Genomic DNA, 18,793 nt, shown 5'->3' on the forward strand with positions numbered 1-18,793 from the left:
CAGATACTGCAACCCCAGTCTGCTCAAAGGAGCTGGGATGTCCATAAAATTCACAAGCCTCCCTGTCCTTCTCTGCCCCATCCACAACCTGACAGGCACTGGGTGTGGATGCAGATCCACAGGATGTGTTGGTTTGTGGGAAGCCAGCTGACTTGTGGGCAGTTAAAAGTGAGGTTGGTGGGTATTTTTTAGCACAGTGGCCTCATTGTTGGTCAGGACCTCAGAAACCCTGACTGGGTTTCTTCCTGTTCAGCTGTTTCAGTCACAGCCAGCTTCCCACTGTCTACCAGGAGCTGCACCAGGCCAGGGACCTCTCTCCCTCAGTTGCTTTGGCCCTTCACCCCAAACTTTGTTTGCACAGTGAGGTCTGCAAACTCATGGCCTCCCTCATAGTTGATTGCTTTAGCTCTGTGGGATCATCCTCTTCCACCCTGTAACTCCAGAAGAAAGAGAGTCCTAAGTTCACACACTCCACATACTGCAAAGGATGCTTTTGATGACCACCAATTTGATCTTGGAGATGGCCCTCGTCCTTTGGATTTTTCCTGAGAACTGTTTTCTAGCAAAGCCCCCCTTTTAGGGCTAAGGCTTTGTCCCTGTGAACTGCTCCTTGGTGTTGTGTCCTAGGCAGGAGCCGGGGTGGTGACGAGTTCAGGGGAGACAAGTGCAGCTACTAACTCCTTCCCCACCCCGCTGAGACTGCTCTAGTCACAGTACCAGATCCCTACTGAACGCTTGTGGCTTATTTCTACCTCTCACACTTTTAAAAATAGATCGTCCCTCCCAAGATGTTGTTTACACGAGGGGCTTCATAACGGCTTCTAGGAGAAGACCCTGCAAAGGTAACTTCCAGGGGCACACTGGGAAGGGCTGTCTGGGGCTGCTCTGGGCAACAAGAAGCCCAAGGCGGCTGGGACATGCGAACGAGGAGAGAAAGAAGGGAAAACCTTAGGGACAGTTTTTTCCCCTGGAGGTGGGGGCCCAGGACTGGCTCTGCCTGTCTGCTGGTGTGGAGAGGCTTCCCTGTCCTGGCGTGCTGTTAGGAGCAGTACAGCTGACAGCAACAGGCAGCACAGGGGCACACACAGCCTTGGCTCCCGAGGGGGAACGCACCCTTTACCCGAGCATGTCCAGTGCCCCAGGGCGCAGCGCGTGTGCGCAAGTGCACTTTAGTGGAAAGGAGTTTAAGCCAAGACATTTCAACAAAGACGTTTGCAGCTTAAAGCCATTACCACAGCTTAAAGCCATTCCCACTGGCTAATATGCCAGGGTGGACTGTCATCCTCCCACTGCCCCTGCAATGGGGTTGAGAGGCATTGGCAGAGGAGTGGAGCAGCTGTTTTCAGCAACATGGGGTGGTTAGGACCTTTGGACACGTTATGTCTCTCCAGGCTTCAGCCCAAGCTGCAGGAATGGTGGTCTAGTCTTGTATTACTGCTCTAGCCAAGAGGTTAAAAACACAGGTAAACTGAGGCAGATGGTTAAGTGACTTGATCATGGCTGCAGATAAGCTCAGTAGCAAGGTCAGAACTAAAACTAATATCTTTATTTCTAATCCCACCAGGCCTCTAGCAATCATATTTATGTTGATGGACATTCAGGCCAGGTTCTCACTGACTCATTTAGGCTTTGAATTGAGTAGGGTTGTTGGACACTTGGTGATAAATAACTCTGCAGACTGTTTGCAGGGCCCCTGCTCCCTCCACATCTCCTCAGACCTGCCTCACAACCCTCTGATTAACGGTTAGTCTGTGATAGGGCTGAGACCACGTCTGAGATCTGCGTGGCTATTGCTGTTATTGTTAGATCGGGGGGAAAGTTTTCAATCAGTGTGTTTATTCTCCAAATACATTCAGCCGCAGGTCAACCAAAGCTATTTGCAGATCTGTGCCGCATAGATAGCCAAGTAGATACTATTATTTTTTTGAAGTTGAAATGTTTTTGTTAGACATTTTTTTAGTAAAGGTTCCTAAGAAAACAAAGCTCACAGTTGTGCTGTCAGCCTGCACTTCCCACTCTAGCAACCTCTGACTCCATGGGCCGTTGAAAACCATATTTGAAAGAAGGATTTTAGGCCTCAAAAACATGATGTTCCTCTGTGTTTCATGAAAACAAGCAGCTGAGTAGAAGAAAGAGACTCTTTTTGTGTCTGAACTGAGTGGAGAGGGCTGCAGGGTGATCTCAACCCTTATTAGACACTGGAGAGTCTCTGGGCCAACCCCTCAAGCCGTAACAATGCTTGGAGACAGCCTGCATGGGCACTGCTCCTTGTGGAATAACTTGCTAAAACACAGCATTTCTGTAGATTTTTGATTTAGTAGAGTTTTCATTGTCCAACAGTAATTTTCCCCACAACTTTTCCTGGCTAAGAGCAGCAGGCTCCCTGGAGTTTTATACCAGACTTGGGCAGTGGTAATGCATGGGTTTTGGAAGAAAAAAAAAAAAAAACTTGTGGGAAGGGGAGAATGGGCAGGAAACCTCAGTAAGGGAGATATCGGAGTAGTTGTAAATATAGCCAACGCTTACGAACATGAGCAAAGGGATGGGGACAATGTACACCCATGGCCAAAAGTTCCTATTTTATATAGACTGGAGCATCCTTCAGGCTCTCTCCCTTCTTCCTGCACAAAACATGGGGGAGATGCACCCTGTGGAAGCAGGTAGGAAGGGGCACCCGGTGGCCACCAGCGACACACGTTGTGAAACACGTTGCAGCACACTTTGCACCACTTTCCAGGCAGCAGTCTCCGCTCAGGGGCTGCCGTAGCTGCGTGCTGGCTTCTGCTTTCTGGGAGAATGAAATTTCTTGGGTTTGTCTGAAGGAATAAAGAAAAAAAGGATAAATATGTATTTTAAAGGATATATCTGTATCTTAATGTGTGTATTTTAATGTCTGTCCTTCATGCCCTTCCAATACCCGTCCGAGACTCTTGCCTCTAAGTGTCCTGAACGTTTGCTCTCCTGGGGGGAGCTCCTGGTGCTACGGTGTAAGCCGTCATTTCCATTGGTGTAGGCTGTCATATTTCCACCGGTGCTGATGGAGACATGACAGTTTCTGCCTCAAGAAATTCTTTTCCCTGATTTTAAAATGAGAAACAGGAGTCCTATGGCCTAGGACAGGGGCTAGTAATATCACTGGTCTCTGGATCTCCTGAAGGATTGAGGATTCAGGCAGTGCCGAACTGCATTTGAAATTCTGGCAGGGCAGCTCAGCCCTATGAAGTCAGCGATATCACTAGCGTTTTGGAACGAGCGAACACACCCACTGCCTGGAGCTTTGCGTGCAGCAAACGCCCACACCCCTCAAGGAAGATTTGCTGTTGCAAAGACTCTTCCAGTCATAGAGGTCAGCACTGGAGGGAAGGGGAAAAAAAAAAAAAAAAAGCAAGCTATCTCATTTCTTGCGCTGTGGGTGGAGGAGAGCTCTCTAGAGTCCTTCCCAGAGTCCCAGACATGAGCCACCCGGAAAGGCGGTTTGACAAGTTTAGCACCACACCTGAGCTTTCGTCCAGGCCATTTGTGGTTTCCTCCAAAACATACTGGGTGATGTCTCCAGTTCGCTCAGTGTTTTTCAGTCGTTTTTGATCTGTGGACCCACATATAAGAAAGGCAACATAGCAGAGAGTTTGCTTTTTTGGTGGGCAAGGGGATACTTGTCACCGAAGCCTGGGACACACAGGTTAAACAAGTGTTCTAGCTGGCTGGAAAGCAGATTTGCAAATTTTTGTTAGGACAAGAAAGGATTCTGACATCTTTGCTCATCCTCCACTGCCAAAAGTAATGTTTTTCACAAATAAAGACATGTTTTGAAGGAAGTAAAAATGTTGTGTTTTTCCTTCAGCCTTTAAGGCATGTTCTACATGATCAGCTGAAGTTTTGAGGGAAGAATGTGGAACTTTTCATTCCAAAATGCTGAAACAATGAAGCCTCACAATTTTTAAAATGGGTTTTTCCCAGAGTGTTTCTTTGAAGTAACGTGTTTCAGAAGAGACATGATTTCACAAACAATAAAAATAAGAACTGGCCTCATCAAAAAGACATTTCTTCCAATGGAAATACTTTTAAGGACAATGCTATAGTTGGCAAGCTGGGCACTGTGACCTCATTGTAAACCCTTTGGATTAGAAAATCGGAAATGGAAATTTTCCTATTGATTTAAACCAACTTAGAGATTGGCTATACCCGGGTAAGTGAGCTGAAGCAGAGAGATTTACTGGGATGTTAAATAAAAAGTTGTGGTAATGCTCTGCTCGTGTAAGAAACGTGTCGCGCAGGCTCTGAAGCACGAGGGCTGCCCAGCCCCACAGCGGCGCGGGTCTGATCTCTGCCGTGGCGTAAGGACTGACCTCTGACATGATGTTTCTCTCTTTTTCTCCACCCCACAGCGCCATGGCCACCTACTCCGCCACGTGTACCAACGCCAGCCCCACGCAGGGCATGAACATGGCCAACAGTATTGCCAACCTGAGACTGAAGGCAAAGGAATATAGTTTACAGAGGAATCAAGTGCCCACAGTCAATTAATGACTGGAGGCAGCTGCCCCGCAGAAGGAGAAAGTACAACAGCACCCGTCCTGCTTCGCAATTTGTTTGTGCTGAAAGAAAAAGAAAAAAAAAACAAAAAAAGAAGAAAAAAGCCAACCCCCAACCCAGAACTGAACATTGGGACCAAAGCGAGAGCAAACCGAACCGCTCGTGAGTGTCAAGGTTCCTCCTTCCTTTTGGGATAATGCCACCATTTTTTTTCTTGTTATTATCAGGTTTATTGCTTCTGCTCAATATACTACGAGCTTCTTCAGTTAAGGACAGTCTCACCCTTGTTGTTTTCCATTTTTGTATGGGACTGCAAAAAGAAACCGCTGCCAATTTCAGTCTGCGGTCACCTCCCACCGTACATCACGCTGAGATGCAAAGCTTGCTCCTTCCTCCCCCTGCCCCAGCTCACCCTCGAAGAAGAAACTCTTTCATCACCGCTTTCTGATGTATCCACACGACCCATCACCCCCCCCCCCCCCCGAGTCCCTTGTGCCATGGAGGCAGAGTTGTTATTGTCAGACTCCGATAAGCCTGTCAGGGCAACGTGAAGGAATCGTCCTTCCCAGGTTGCCTGGACCAGTCTGATATGTGAGGAAGACCTCCATGGGCTTCGCAGCGCTTCATTGCTTTCTTGAGTATTCCCGGCCTTGCCACCTTGAAAAGCCAAAGAAGAGAGAAAAGCTAAAGTGCGTGTGTGAGTGTGCGTGGGGGATGTAGTGGGGGGTTTGCTCTGTAGTGCCAAGAATAGGACTGTTAGGACACTCCTTTCTATGCCTTACAGTTTGTGCCACAGGGAAAGGCGTTGTCCAGATGCATTTGTTTTATATATACTGTATATATTTATATATATAAGATATACATGCAAGCTTGGTTGGTGTTTTTTATTAAACAAAATAAAATCCATTGAAAATGTTTGGGATGTTTGTGCTGCATCCAGGTTTCTGGAGCCATGCATTGAAATGCCACCTGCAGGCCCTCTTACTCTTATCAGAGCTGTTCCCAGTAGCCTTGGACAGTACTTGAAATGGCCAGCTCTTGTCTTCCCATGGGAAAACCCAAAAGTGGAGGTGGAGGGAGCCACACTCCTTTGCAGATTTTCCCCATGGGCATTTGCATCTTCATGGAATAAGGCAAGGGTCTCACCTGCCAGCCAGGTAGATCCATGTGCCTCTTGGGAATACACAAAGATGTCCCCATGGAAAGTCTCTGCTACTCCCTCTGAGGAAGGGTGTTTTCTCAGTATGGCACATCCCACGCAAAGACTGTCTCTCCTGCCTGGCTCCCATTATACTGCCTGGAGAGACTTGTCTTGTCGCCTTAACTTCCCTCCTTTGCTCTCCCTAGTTGCTTCCCACTCTCCCTCTGGGGTCTGAAGAACTGGACCCCATGAACCTAGTTTTCTTCTGTTTATGAAGAGTAGGGGAGATGCAACCCAAAAGGGTTTCTTCCATGCAAGCATCCTAAGGAAATTATGATTTTTCATGTTGCTGGTGGTGCCTGCCTCTTTCAGTTTGGGGGCATATTTATGCCAAGTAGTGCTTGTACAAGAGATCTGCCCAAATATAGAGGGACTTTGCCCTAAAATAGTCCCACTGAAGATAATACTGCTACTCCGTGGTCCAGGCTGGGTGATAAGGGAAGGGGAATGAAGCTCAGTCGTTAGGAATATTTCTGCAGTGTCTGACAGGTCTCTGTCTTGGTGTTTGCTGCAGACGTGTTGGGCATATGTAGGAGAAGTCTGACAGTGGGCTTTTATAGTTTAAAATAGCGTGCTGCAGGAAATGAGAAATAAATCTCTTTAAAGTGAAGGCGAAAATTAAACTTGCAAAATATGACTGGAAATACAGCCAAAGAATTTGTGCTAACGCTTGAAAAAAAAAGCCCCAAATCTCGAACTGGTGTAAGTTGTGCTAGTGCTGGTGATTGCACATGCTGCTGGTGGATTCCTTTTCCTCTGTACCATGGCTATTTCTGAGGGAAAAAAGGATTGTGATCAGGACAAAAAGCTGAAAATTGCAAATTACGTTTGCAAACAAAAAAAACAGCTGGGAGTGAACAAGAATTTCATTTTGAGAAATCTGTGATGTTCTGTTTTGACACTCCCCCTTTTTTTTGCCTTTCCTTCTGTAGTCCAAAGGCATTAGCATTTCTAAACCAAAATGTTTCTGTCTTGATTAGTGTGTCTCCAGCTTCTGAAGCTAAGTGATGACATTGGAAATCTCAGCCTTCACTTAGAAATTCACCCTTGGTTTCTGTGCCTACATAAACAGAGGAACTATTGAAGAACATGCCTGCAAGATCAGAAAGAAAAAGAATCCAGTGCAATGTAATGTTTAATCAACTGCATGATTTCTGCAGGATCCCTAACTTGTGTTTTACCAAATGCACAGGACTGAATTTTCAGTGCAGAAAAATGTAGGGAAAAGAGCCGGTACAGGCACTGCCAGTGTGGGCACGTATTTTATTGGGCTGATGAGTGGAGCATTGCGTGTGGGGACTCAGAGGTTGTCTTGCCTCTGGCTCATTCAGTGCCTTGGTCTGACGCTCTCCCCCTCCGTTCCTTGCTACCCTCATCTGTGATTTGCCAACCTCAAGCAGCAAGAGCAGCCTGAATGTGCTGCCCTGTGCCAGGCTGCACTGCCCTGGCTGCTGGGCATGGAGGATTAGCAGTGCAGCCTGGGGGCAGTTGTCCTTCTGGCCCAGGTGAAGGCATCTCTGTAGAGCACCCTCTTGCACAAGTATTTTTTTGTCACTTGGGTGAGTTGGGATGGTCTTGGGGCAGGGGGATGGCTCAGACAACTTCCCAAAGATCCTGCAGATTTCCATACCTCTGCCTTTTCACAGAAAGGCTGGGACCCATGGTGGAAGTGGGAGTATCAGTGGCCTGATGCTACATGAATGTCCACCTCCAAAGTTTCAGCTGACTCTTTCGGCATTTTGGTGGCTTGTAGCATTTCCCTAGTCTTTGCTCACCTTTTCCACAGGCAGAAAAATCACCTTGAGCAGCCTTCTTGGATGTCTGTGTAAGGGCACCATTTCTAAAGTTAGCAAGGGGACTGTTCAGAAAGCATGAAATTAGAAACACTTGGTACCCCCTTATCCATGTGTGGATGGGCATATCCATCTCTAGCTCCATGCTATGATGTAAACATGGAGGGACTCACATAAATGTCAGTGCAAAACACTTGTTCACCTGCCTCATTTTACTTTTGTGAGGAACTGCACTGACTTGCATGGAGCAGCTCCCGTGGGAAGGCTGTGTAAGCTTTTGCACTTCCAGTTTTGGCCAGGTCTTGAGTGGTCCCTGGGTTGGGCTGCTTGATTTTAGGGATGCCGTCACAGCTGATTGGGCTTTCTCCAGTCCAGATGAGACCTTTCCATCACCTTTGAGGTGGCTAACCCAATGACATCCAGGTGTAAACCAGAGCATCCAAGTCAATATGGCCTTGTTTACTTGTATTTGCTAAACAGAGTCCAGATCAATCAATGGACGGGTTTTGTTGTTTGTTTCTTAATTGCTGATGACCTCAGCCAACAGGCAATGTCTAGTTGTCTATCAAGCCAAAGCAAAATATTATGATCATGTATGTTTAATCTGTATTTTATTGAACCATGTAAATATATGTGGGAATTAAGGGCCTTATCCTGAAAGCATGGAGTTCTCCAGGGTTTTAATAGACTTTCAATCGCAGTTCCTAGGAAGTTGCCGTGGTAACGCTAGTTATCACAAAGTTTGGGTACTGTTCAGGGGAGAAAATGGTCTTGAGGCATATTTCTCTCGCCTGCTCTGTACGAACACTGATTTGTCAGCCCCTCTTTCTTGACACAGAAAGAAGGTGGCTGAATCACTCTAAGAGGGATTTTTGAGCATGACGAAGATGGATGATTGATGAGGCTGGTGGAGCTTGACGCGTGAAGCCACGGGAGGGATTCCCAGATGGAAGTGTATCCTGTAAATTATCTCTTGCTTTGTGATGTAAAATGTACAGTGTTTGCACTAGAATAGAGATGATCATTTTCAATAAAAGGGGGAGAAGTCTCCCCAATCCTTTCTGTAAGCTGCCACATATGTGTCATGTGTTGCTGCCCTGACGTTGCCCCTATGACACTAGCTGGGGCTGGGAGGATCCCAGAGCGCTGAGTGGCACATGGGAACCAGGGCTGGCACGGATGGTTTGAGGACTACTGGAAACAGGTTCAAAAAGAGTATAAGGCAGGAAATACCAACAAAGATTTCTCCTAAAAGCGGCATTTTTCAGGAAGAGACAAGTCCTGCCTGTGGCTTTGCCCCTGGTTCCCTCCACTGCATAGGGCTGGTGAGACCCCATGGGGGCAGGAGGAGTGCGGGGACTTTTCCTGAAGAGAGAAGAGGGAGAAATAGGGTTGGAGATCCTGATGTGGGCTGTGGGGAGGGGTGAACAGCAAGGGATTGCCAGAGGGAAGGAAAGTCACAAACTAGGAACAGAAAAGTGTTGGGTCCCACCGCCTAGGTGGGGGCAAAAGGTGTAGGCTCAGGAGGGAAGAGGCTCCACTGCAAAGCAAGGGAGATCACCAGAGATCACCAGAAGGGGCTAAGAGGCTAATGATGACTAATTAGTGCAGCAGGCTATAAAAGCAGAAATAATTGGGGGAGGGGGGAGGGGGGATGGAGCTGGGAGAAAGGGTTTCCTCAGAGAGGGAAGCTGGGCTGGGCTGGGCTGGGCTGGGCTGGGCTGGGCTGGAGATGGTGAGTTACGCTTTGGAGACCAGGTGTCTACTGTGATTTACTGTCCGGTGGAGAAATTTAGGGATTCTTATCCCCCTGGTGTTTTGCAGTTTTACCACCTCTGCTCACTGAACTAGAGGAGGGCTGAGGCTGGTGGGTTGCCCTGTTACGTGGGTGAGTGGATATATGAAGAGTCTGATCTGGACAGGAGCGAATGGTGTGGGTGGGAGGCAGTGCTGGGGCCCAGCTGTGTGGCTGTGGGTCTGGATGGCTTTGGTGATTCTTCTTAGTGGCCTCTAAGTGATTCTTTCAGATTTGAGCCAAATGTTGGGAATCCTGAGTGTGTCTGCACTGGTCTCCTGTTTCTCCCCTAGCTCTTGGCTGTCTGTAGGCAGTATGTGTTAGGATTAACTGGACTGACTGCAAGGGGCCGTTAAAGTTCAGCTGCCTGACCCCTGGAGAGACCTGTTAAGCAATGGTAGATATCTCTGCAAGGCCCTCAGCAGTCTCCTGCTGTGAGCCAAGCCTGCATTCCTTGCGAGAGCTGGTTATTCACTCCTCTGAAGCTGAAATAATAACAATCAGCTCTTGCTTATTATTTCCTGGTTGCCAAAAGAAGTAGAATTGCAAATCCCACAATTTGCAAGCTGATGTTGAGACCAGAGTGGTTTGGACTGAGTTGAAAGAAGTCTCAGAAATACACCCAAACTTTCACCGTGCTCATCTGAGCAAAGGAAGCCTCCGGGCAGGTGTCTGTCACCACAGTGCTCCATCTCCTCGCTGCACCTCTCCTGATGTCTGCCAGCCCGCAATACTGTGGCTTATGCCAGGAATCACTGCCCCTTTGAGCTCTAGTTCCCTGTTTGTCTTGGATTGCCCAGCAGGACCAAATGGTTGAGATTGTAGAAATGTCACCAGGGAGTAGGGAAAGGCAGTTCTGCAGGTGGGACCCTGCATTGACGATGAAACAGCCTTGGCATTTGGATATGTCAGAACTGTGGAGACATCTTCTGGAAGAGGAGAACCGGGACTGCTTTCGCTGTCACAACCTGCCTGGCAAAGGTGCATTTCCTACTGTTGTCCTGGCCAAAAAGCTGTGTCACACAGTATCATCCCCACACACTGCTCCTGGGTTTTGCTGCTGAATATCTGACTTTACACCCGTATAGTTAATTCTTTCTTTTCTCCTTTGTGGGAGAGGGGTACCTAATTCACTTGAGTTTTGTCAGTGTAGGAAAGGCATATCTCCTGCTTGCCACTAACTGACTGTGAATACACTCCTTATCTCTTGGCATAACCTCTCCTCAAGATCGTGAGGAATAGATCCAGCTCTCTTGCTCTGACTGTAACAGGCATGGGATTATTTTTCGGCTGGAAAGGCTTAATAACAAACACGTGGACATGGGGGCTATAACATGAGGCTTCTTGATTATGAAAGCACCATCCGGTGAGAATGCACCAGTCAGGGAAATACTGAAAAAGCAACTTGCTGTTAGGGCAATGGTCCTTGACACTGTCCCAGGGCTTTTCCCTCTCTGTGTGAACCCCAACAGTGGGGATGATGCTGAAGGAGAGGGGCAGTCAGCCAGCTCTGAAAGGTGCTGTGCTGGGTGCACCCTGGGAGCCTCACAGCTCCAGAGCCTGGTCAGGTCCCTCACAGGGTCTAGCTCTGACCGACACCTAGAGCCAGGACTACCACCTGTGCTCACCTGGACACGTTTTCCTAGAAAGTGGGAAGCTGAACTCAGGCTAGCACTGTGTTAACCGTGCCCAGCACAGAGCCTGTCTCAGCAACACATGTGCCTGGATCTCGTCTTTCCTGATGCTTTGGCATGGCTTGGAGCTTGCACTTTGCAGCCTGCTGGAGGGGCCTGTGGCTCTCAGGGCCCACCAGATGTGCCATGAGGAGCCTTTCACCCTCTCGGGTTTCTCCAATGCACTGCTTGCTGCTTCCAAGAACATTTCAAAGTGGTGCAGCTAATCCCTGCGGCTGTCTGCCAGGCTCCCTGTCCTGGAGAGACTTTCTGGCTGCTCCTGGGGAGGGTTTTCTTCACCCTAGTAGGGAAGGTGAGGTGGAGAGGAGAGGTTGCTCATGGCTGAGAGATGAGGCCAGGGCTTGCAAAAGCAGGTGAGACTGTGCCCAGCTGCTCTAGGTGCTTACAAAAATTCCCCACCAAACCCCGTCTGAGGTGCAGGTGTTTCTCAGTGTGGAGAGGTTCTGGGAGTCACCTTTATTTTATGTGGGGAGAAATCTCTGCCCCAAGACACCCTAAACTCAAGGCGGGGGCTTCCTGACCCACTGGAAAATCTGCACTGGCCAAACTCCTGCTTGCGTGTGCCAGGTGGGCAGCAGGCCTGGCTGAAGGTGGGTCTGGGTGTGCAGGATGGGCACAGCATTTTGGCACGTGTGCAGAGTGGGCTGGAGTGTGAAACGAGGAGCACTGGCACTGCAGCTCTTGGCCCCAGCTGGGGGCTGGAAGTGGGGAGAGGCAGAAAAAGCTGTGAGAAGCAGGAACACAACCTTTCCAGCCACAGCAGAGGGTTGGAGCCAGCACTGAGGCTGTGGTTTTATCGAACCTGAAGGATGGCCTGAAGCCCTGCCCTCCCTTTGCACCGTGCTGGTGGGAAAGTTGAAGATGCTTAAAACATCAGAGATGAAGGAAAGCCACGTAGGTGTAGAGCTCTCCTGTTGTCAGAAAGCACTCGCTGAGCGTGCCAGGCAGGCATGCTGTCCAGGAGGCTGCTCAGCCCTCATGTGGTTGAGCGAGCACAGCTCTGGGGAGGAAGAGGAGAAATTAGGAGCCTGTGGCCATATCGGCCAGATCCATATACCTGGGGCACACTGGCACTGAAGGCAACATGTTTCTGCTTCCTTGGGGTTTTGCTTTCTCTTGCTGGCAGTTTTGTTCACAAAAAGGGCATGTATTATCCTCAATAATCCCAAATGCACTTTCTTATTTTGCAGACTATGTATATGATTGCTTTTGGGCAATGGTTTTCAAAGGGGCTTGAGTGACTTAAACCCTGTAGTCCAGCACTTGCCATGGTAGTATCTACATTGCTCTTAAATGATAGTTTTGGTTCTGAAGTCATCACAGAGCGTCAGCAAAGCACTGCCACTTGCCCACGTCACCCTGTTTGCAGAAAGCCCCCTGGGTCTTTCCATGCCTGCAGGTTTGCCGACCGGTGCTTCCATGATCGCCTCTGAAACCTCCCTGCCTCGGCCTTTCCCTGCTCCTGTCACCTTAATGAGGGAGCCGGTGAGCAGGGAGCTGGTGCTCAGGTGTTCACTTATGTCTCTGTGCAGCCTGGATCTCGCAGCGCTTGGCTTTTGGGGAACTGGCTTTTACTGCCAGTTTCTTTTCAGAAAGCGAATCTGTATAAAAGGGTGATGTTTTGGATGCAAGACGTCCGAATGGCGGAGTCTAGGTGTTCCCTATAGAAACAGAGGTCAAGAGCCTCCCCGTGCCACGTGCAGGGGCCAGGCACCAAGGGCCGCAGTGAAATGAAGCATGATACACGTGAATCCCAACATGCACGATGTGAAGCCAGAGGTCTCATGTCAGGGATGCAAGAGAGGTGCTGAACAGAAACCCCAGTGCAGCAAGCCTGTGGGTGTCCCACAGCACGCAGGGGTCCCCTCCTCTGCAGCCTGCAGCAAGCACCAAAATCCTTAACCCCTCCCTCAGCACCCCCAGAAAGCCACTTGCTGGTGGCCTAGTTTGGGACCTCTCACCCTCACCAGACCCCACTCTCCTGGCCCCATCGGGGCGCTCTGAGGCTTGCGTTAGCTGCGCACTGGCCCCGGTGGGGGAATCCCTTTGGTTCGCTCTGATCCTTTCTTCATTACGGACGACCTTTTTCTGCCCTCAGGCACGTGTTAGCCCCTCAGTGGCCGAGTGCATCTCACTTTTTTTTTTTTAACTCATTTTTTTTCTGCCTTTCAGCCAGGTGGGACTCAACTAGCTTATGCTGTGTGATTTTTGTGTTCAGCAAATGTGATTAAAATTGCATGAAACAACAAAATCCAGAAGACCGGCGGGGGAGGAAATCCCAGCTCTTCTCCCAAGTCTGGAACATCTGTGTTTCATGTGACCAGGCAGGTAAGGCTTGCGACATGCACCTGACGCCATTCAGAAGCTGTCAGGTCTATACCCAAAGTCTCCGGGAGGCAGGGGAGGTCAGCAGGCACGTTTTGGGGCTGGCCAGAGCTGTATGCTGTGCCCAAGCCCTCTGCCACATTGCTGGGGCTGCTGGGGTCACTGGCATCCCTGCGTCACGGCAGGGAGAGACACAGGGGGAGTTAACAGCAGGCTGAAGGATGACAAATGGCAACCAGCACCTTGTGTCTCATCCTTCTTTTTTAAATAATTTTTTTTAGATTAGAGTTACTCTTTCCAGTGTCTTGGCCAAATTCTGCTCTCTGTCTAGCTCAAGTCCCTCAGCAGCTTCGAACAGACACTGTTTTCCTCCGCTTCCTGCCTTTGCTGTCAGAGCGATGCCAGATGTTGTCTCACAGCTGCTGTTTTCCAGCCCAGAGGTGGTTTCAGCGCGGGGCCGGGTGGAGCCAGCCCTGCGAATGGGAGGTGCTAAAATTAGGCATGCTATAAACACATGTCGGGACGCCACAAAGCGCCACACTCCCGCGTTGCACCACGGGCAGGCAGCCAGCCCGGTCCGGACAGCCCGGAGCCGCCGCGTGCAGAGGAGAGCAGCTTTTATCCCTGGCCAGCCCTAATTAGCGGCAGAGACAGCGAGCTTTCCTGGAGACGAGCATGGGAAGCCCGAGTTTCCCATGGCTTCGTCTCCCCGGGATCATGGTGGGACTGGGAAGGTGGGTGCTCCCAGTAAAGCCCGGGGCAGAAACTGCTGCAAGTGGGTCCCCTGGGACCTAATACTGCAGCTGGGCTAACGCTGTGGCTTTCCCTCCGGAAGGACTGGGGCTGTGTGCTGCACAGGGCAATGCGGCCGCCCAACATCTCCTTGCTCGAGGCCACCCGTGCCTCTCCACCGGGGCTGAGGCTGCAGGGGACGAACACACAGGCTGCAAACCTTGTACCACCATCGAGCTTGATCCCTCCAAAACCAGGATAAAAAAAGCCCAAAGAGAAGGTACCAATTCCCCTGTCCCACTGTGCTGACATCATTACCTGTTTGAAGGGCCTGAGGAGCAGCTCCATAGCAGAGTCCTGGTACACGTGTATGCCATGGTCATGCTAAAGTGATTAAGTGGGATTAATCTGGTGTAATGTAGTTGTATAAAAGCCCCTCCGTAATCAATGGGGAAAGAAAAATCACTTTGGAGTGTGCTTCCTCCCATCCTGGGAGAAGTGTGAAGACGGATGGGTTGAGGGCCATTGCTTTCCTAATGAGCAGGGGCTCAGACGAGGCTTGCAAACAAGCTAGAGGCAGGCAAGAGGGGTCCCAGCCAGGAAGCGTTGCTCAGTGCAGGCCAGAAGGGTGTGTGGTCACATATGCATGTTCAATCACATGTTGAAACCATATAAGCAAATACAGATTTGTTGTCTAATAATTCTTCCTCCACAGCTTTTCAAACACTGAGCACTGAGTTCATACCGCTGATATTTGCTGTGTGCATTAAATGTTGCTTTCTTCAGCCTGTTACAGGCCTGAGGCTCTGGCAGTTGCCTGGGATTTATGATGGTGATCTGTAAAGGTTGTAACTTTAGATTTTGGGCTGCAGTTACCTCGTGCTGAGCTGTGGCAAGGGCAGGAGGCGGAGACTGTAAGGGACAGCACGGGTCTATGCTGCAGCAAAATGAGTTGCATGGAGGCACCGAGGAGGGGACCCCAACCCCAAGTGCTTGAACAACAAGACTGCACCCCACACAAAATGGCAGCAGCGGCTGCATGCAGAAGTGGTTTCTGGAGAAGGTGTCCTCAGGAGTCTTCAGCTGACGTGTGGGTTAAACGTGGTGGAGCCAACGCTGGTCTTTCCCTATGTGTTAGAAACTGAGCTTCTTCCAAGACAGCCACATCATTTCCTCCCCTTGCCTTAGCAACGCAGTGCAAGACTGGGCAGATACGGGACCCTTGGGGAGCACAGCTATCTTGGAGGACAGCTGCTGAGGCAAGGGGAGATAGCCAAGCTCGCCGCTCCTCCAGCTCTGCAGGGCTTGAGGGAAAGGGAATGAGGAGCCAGAGTGCTTTGCTGTGTCCCTCGCTTGCTGTTGCCTCCCGTTACCTTCCCCATTACCTCCCGAAGCAGCCACCCATGGAAAGCTGTGGCCCATCCTTGGAGAGATGGGGCTCCAGTATCTCCCTGAGCGGGGTGGAGGAGGAAGATGTTGTGGGCCATGTTAGGACCTTATCTGGAAGGCAAGGATGCAGCTCTCCTGGCTGGCAGAAGCTTTATTGCCGTGGCCAAAGGCCGTATCTAAAACTGGTTGAAAAATGGAGTATCTTTTCCTGTAGTAGTTTCCAAGATTTCACATATTTGACTTCATCCCAAATCAGGCTGAGGAGTGGAAATCTCTAAAAATACTGTAATGAAAATGCAAATACACAAAGGCATGGCAGGAGCGCTGACACAGTAGATTTTCCAGCCTTATTGAAAAGGAGCATGTTGAGCTTTTGAAAAACAAAATCCCAAGAAAACTGTTGTGTTTTTACATGGGCCACAGAGACAGGCATTGTAGAATGCCTGAGCAGGACACTTCATAGCTTGATCTTGGCAGGGCATAGACTACTTTCTCTAGCCTATTGCTCACAGGCTAGTTCTAGGTGTCTCCTCCAGCTGTGCAGTTGGTCCGGGCAGCTGGATCTTGCCCTTCCTCTCTGCAATAATTGCATGTACGGACAAAACTGCATTGCAGGTTCAGAGGACAACCTGTGTGCCTACTCGCAACCCATCACCTGACTTGTTTAAGGCTTTGAGGCATAGGGCAGGAGGGGGAGAAACTTGTGAGAACAGGCCAGTTAGCATTGCAGGGAGCAGGGATGGGAGTTAAGGCTATGCACTTACTGGTTATTTTGGCAATTCCTGGTGTCTGAAACTTTCACTTTGCAAGCTGTCTGTTCTTGTGGGGTTCCCCTGATGTAATGTAAACGTCCAAGAAGGTTTTGAGGAGAAAATAGTGGGAATCCTTCCAGTGCAATGACTTGCCTGTCATGCGAGACTGGCTCTGTGCTTGTTTTGACCTTAACTGGTGAAATGAGGATTTTTACAGGTGCTAGCTTCCCGCATAGTGCCATTTGCAGTATTTCTTGTTCAGTTCATGGAGATGAAGTCACCTTCTTTGTGTCCTCCCGCCCCTTCCAGCAAAGCTATAAGCAAAATGATGGAGAACCAGGACAACAGGTGATCTCCTCCTTCAGGGGCACCAATAAACCAGTGCGCCTACAGGTGATCCTTGCGTTCCCTGCCTGCTCTCTCTTTCTTACCACCTTTCATGCTGCCTTTATAAACCATGGTTAGTGAATCACTTCTGTACATGCTATGGATGAGAGCTTTGGAGTGTCCTAAGAATACTATGTGCTTAATTTCTGAAGATTAGGGTAAAATTTTCTGGTCTACTTTGACAACCACCAACCACCGTTTCAACAGCTTGTTTGTCTGAATCTAAAAGCCTCCAGCCCAGGCTTTGGGTCTCACTTTGAAGCCAGGGTGGACAGGGTCTGATGCTGGAAGTCATTTCTGATGGGTCCTTTGAAGGTCTCACCCTGTTCCTGGGGGAAGATGGGCAGCCTGGTCCCCCTCTCATGTGGCCTCTCCCTGGCCACGTGACACCAAGCCCTTGACGGACCCAGGCAGTGTTTCCCCAGCAAGGCCACGGAGAAGCTCTGAGCAGCCCTGTCTCAGCAAAGTGTTCCCTCATATTGATGTGGGGACAGAGGTCCTGGAGGCATCCAGCACATACCCAGTGGTGACGCACCCTTTGGTCGCAGGTTGGCTTCTCCCTCCTTGGCGGACATCTGCAAGTGGGCAGCCAGCACCGTTACTGCTGCCTTGCTTTACCCAGGAGCATTCCCTCTCCAAATATGGTGACTTCAAATAATAAATAATAATAATAATAATCTGTCTTCAATTTGCCCTCCCTCTTCTCGGCGACGAGTTGCTGCCATGGCGGTGAGTGGAGGAGAAGCAGCTGTTGATGGGGAGCAGGGTGGCTTCTCCAGGGTTTATTGTTTTAATCATGGCCTCAGTGAAAGTGACAGCTCGGAGATGAAATATCTGCTGAAAGGAAAGCATAACTCTGGGTGACTCCACTTAGCTCCATGCTTATTAAGAAAGTATTTTTGTTGGACATGGAGGGACGTGATTTCAACCGCCTATTCGCTTGAGCACCACTGTTGCCTGTACTCATGCCGTTGGGTTCGCAATGTAGCTGGGGGTGGCCCAGGGTCCCTCCAGGTGCTCTCAGACCTGCCTGGGGCCTTGCGTAGGACCCGCTCCAGCCTCAACGGATCTGATTTTTTGGTGAATCTGTGCTGTGCTGGGAAGATGCAACTGGGTCCTGCGCTTGTCGTGGTGCTGCCCTAAAGCCAGGGAAGGAAGATGCGTTTTGGACTGACCGTTGGTGCATGGTGCTTCATATTGTGTCCTGATGGTGGTAGTTGTGGTATCGGCCTCCATAATGTCGTAGGCAGATGGACAGCAAGGAAACCAGCACTTCTGCCTCCCCGCACCCATCTACAATGCGTGCAGACAGCTCATTGCCCCTCCAACAAGTCGGGGCTTTTGCACCCCTACTCTCCCCAGCGCCGATGGAGTTAAACAGTGCATATTGCTGCAATGTGTTTAAACTGGCACATCTTTGCTCCAAGCACCACAAATATGGGGGGGAACAGTTAAAAATAGCATCTTCCATGTTCCTGAAAAAATGTTCTCATGTGCTCCGCTGGCTGCAGCCGCTGTTATGAAACAAAATATTTCCCATCAACAGTCATTAGCATTTGAGTCTGGGCTACAATGCTGTTTATTACAATAAGAGCCGTTACTGAGAGCGGAACAGGATTAGAATGGAGAAGTCAGCAAAGTTATTATTTTCCTAATTAAAAAAACACATCATGGACCAGTCGTGGTGCCAGGACGTTCACTCTCCTTCCGCTGGAGCAGAGCCCTGGCAGGCCCATCCTGCCGTGCTCAGTCCTGTGGGCCCCTGCCCTCTCTGAGCGCAGGATGCTGAGCAGCATGGCAAGAGAGGCGTGAGCACGGATGTGTCCACCCAGCACCATGCACACATCTGCATGTAGACACAAACACACACACACACATGCACACACAAGCTGTGCTTGTGAAGTTGGGCCCTGAGTCAATAGTTGTTGCTTTAAGAAGATAGCATTGCTGCACATGTGTAACCTCAAGCTGATTTGTTGCAAGCTTATTGAAACCAACAGGGAGAAGCATGTGCTGCACAGTAGCAGGAAGGCATTCATGTCCAAACACACGTGTTGGAGAAACATGTGTTGCGTGTGCTGCCTGGACTAATGCACAGATTCAGAGATTTTCTTGAGTCAGATTCACATATTTTCAGCTGTAGGTATGAGAGTCAGGACCACAGGAACGAAACTCAGTTTTGTTTTGCATGT

The 18,793-nt window shown here is 49.6% G+C and overlaps 1 protein-coding gene across 2 annotated transcripts in view; it reads left to right on the forward strand.

The window, feature by feature from the left end:
- PRRX1 (paired related homeobox 1) overlaps positions 1–8,594 on the forward strand; it is a 48,489-nt gene extending 39,895 nt beyond the window's left edge. The window contains exons 4-5 of one of the 2 annotated variants that reach the window (XM_067300667.1): positions 774–842; positions 4,386–4,469. In XM_067300667.1, coding sequence (XP_067156768.1) covers positions 774–825 — 52 coding nt within the window. In that variant the 3' untranslated portion in view covers positions 826–842; positions 4,386–4,469. Of the gene's footprint in view, positions 1–773; positions 843–4,385 lie in introns of both variants that reach the window. The other variant, XM_067300666.1, reaches the window with a different exon arrangement.
- The last annotated feature ends 10,199 nt before the right edge of the window (positions 8,595–18,793 follow it).

The sequence above is a fragment of the Apteryx mantelli genome, chromosome 8 (assembly GCF_036417845.1).
Source record: "Apteryx mantelli isolate bAptMan1 chromosome 8, bAptMan1.hap1, whole genome shotgun sequence".
NCBI classification, from domain to species: domain Eukaryota; kingdom Metazoa; phylum Chordata; class Aves; order Apterygiformes; family Apterygidae; genus Apteryx; species Apteryx mantelli.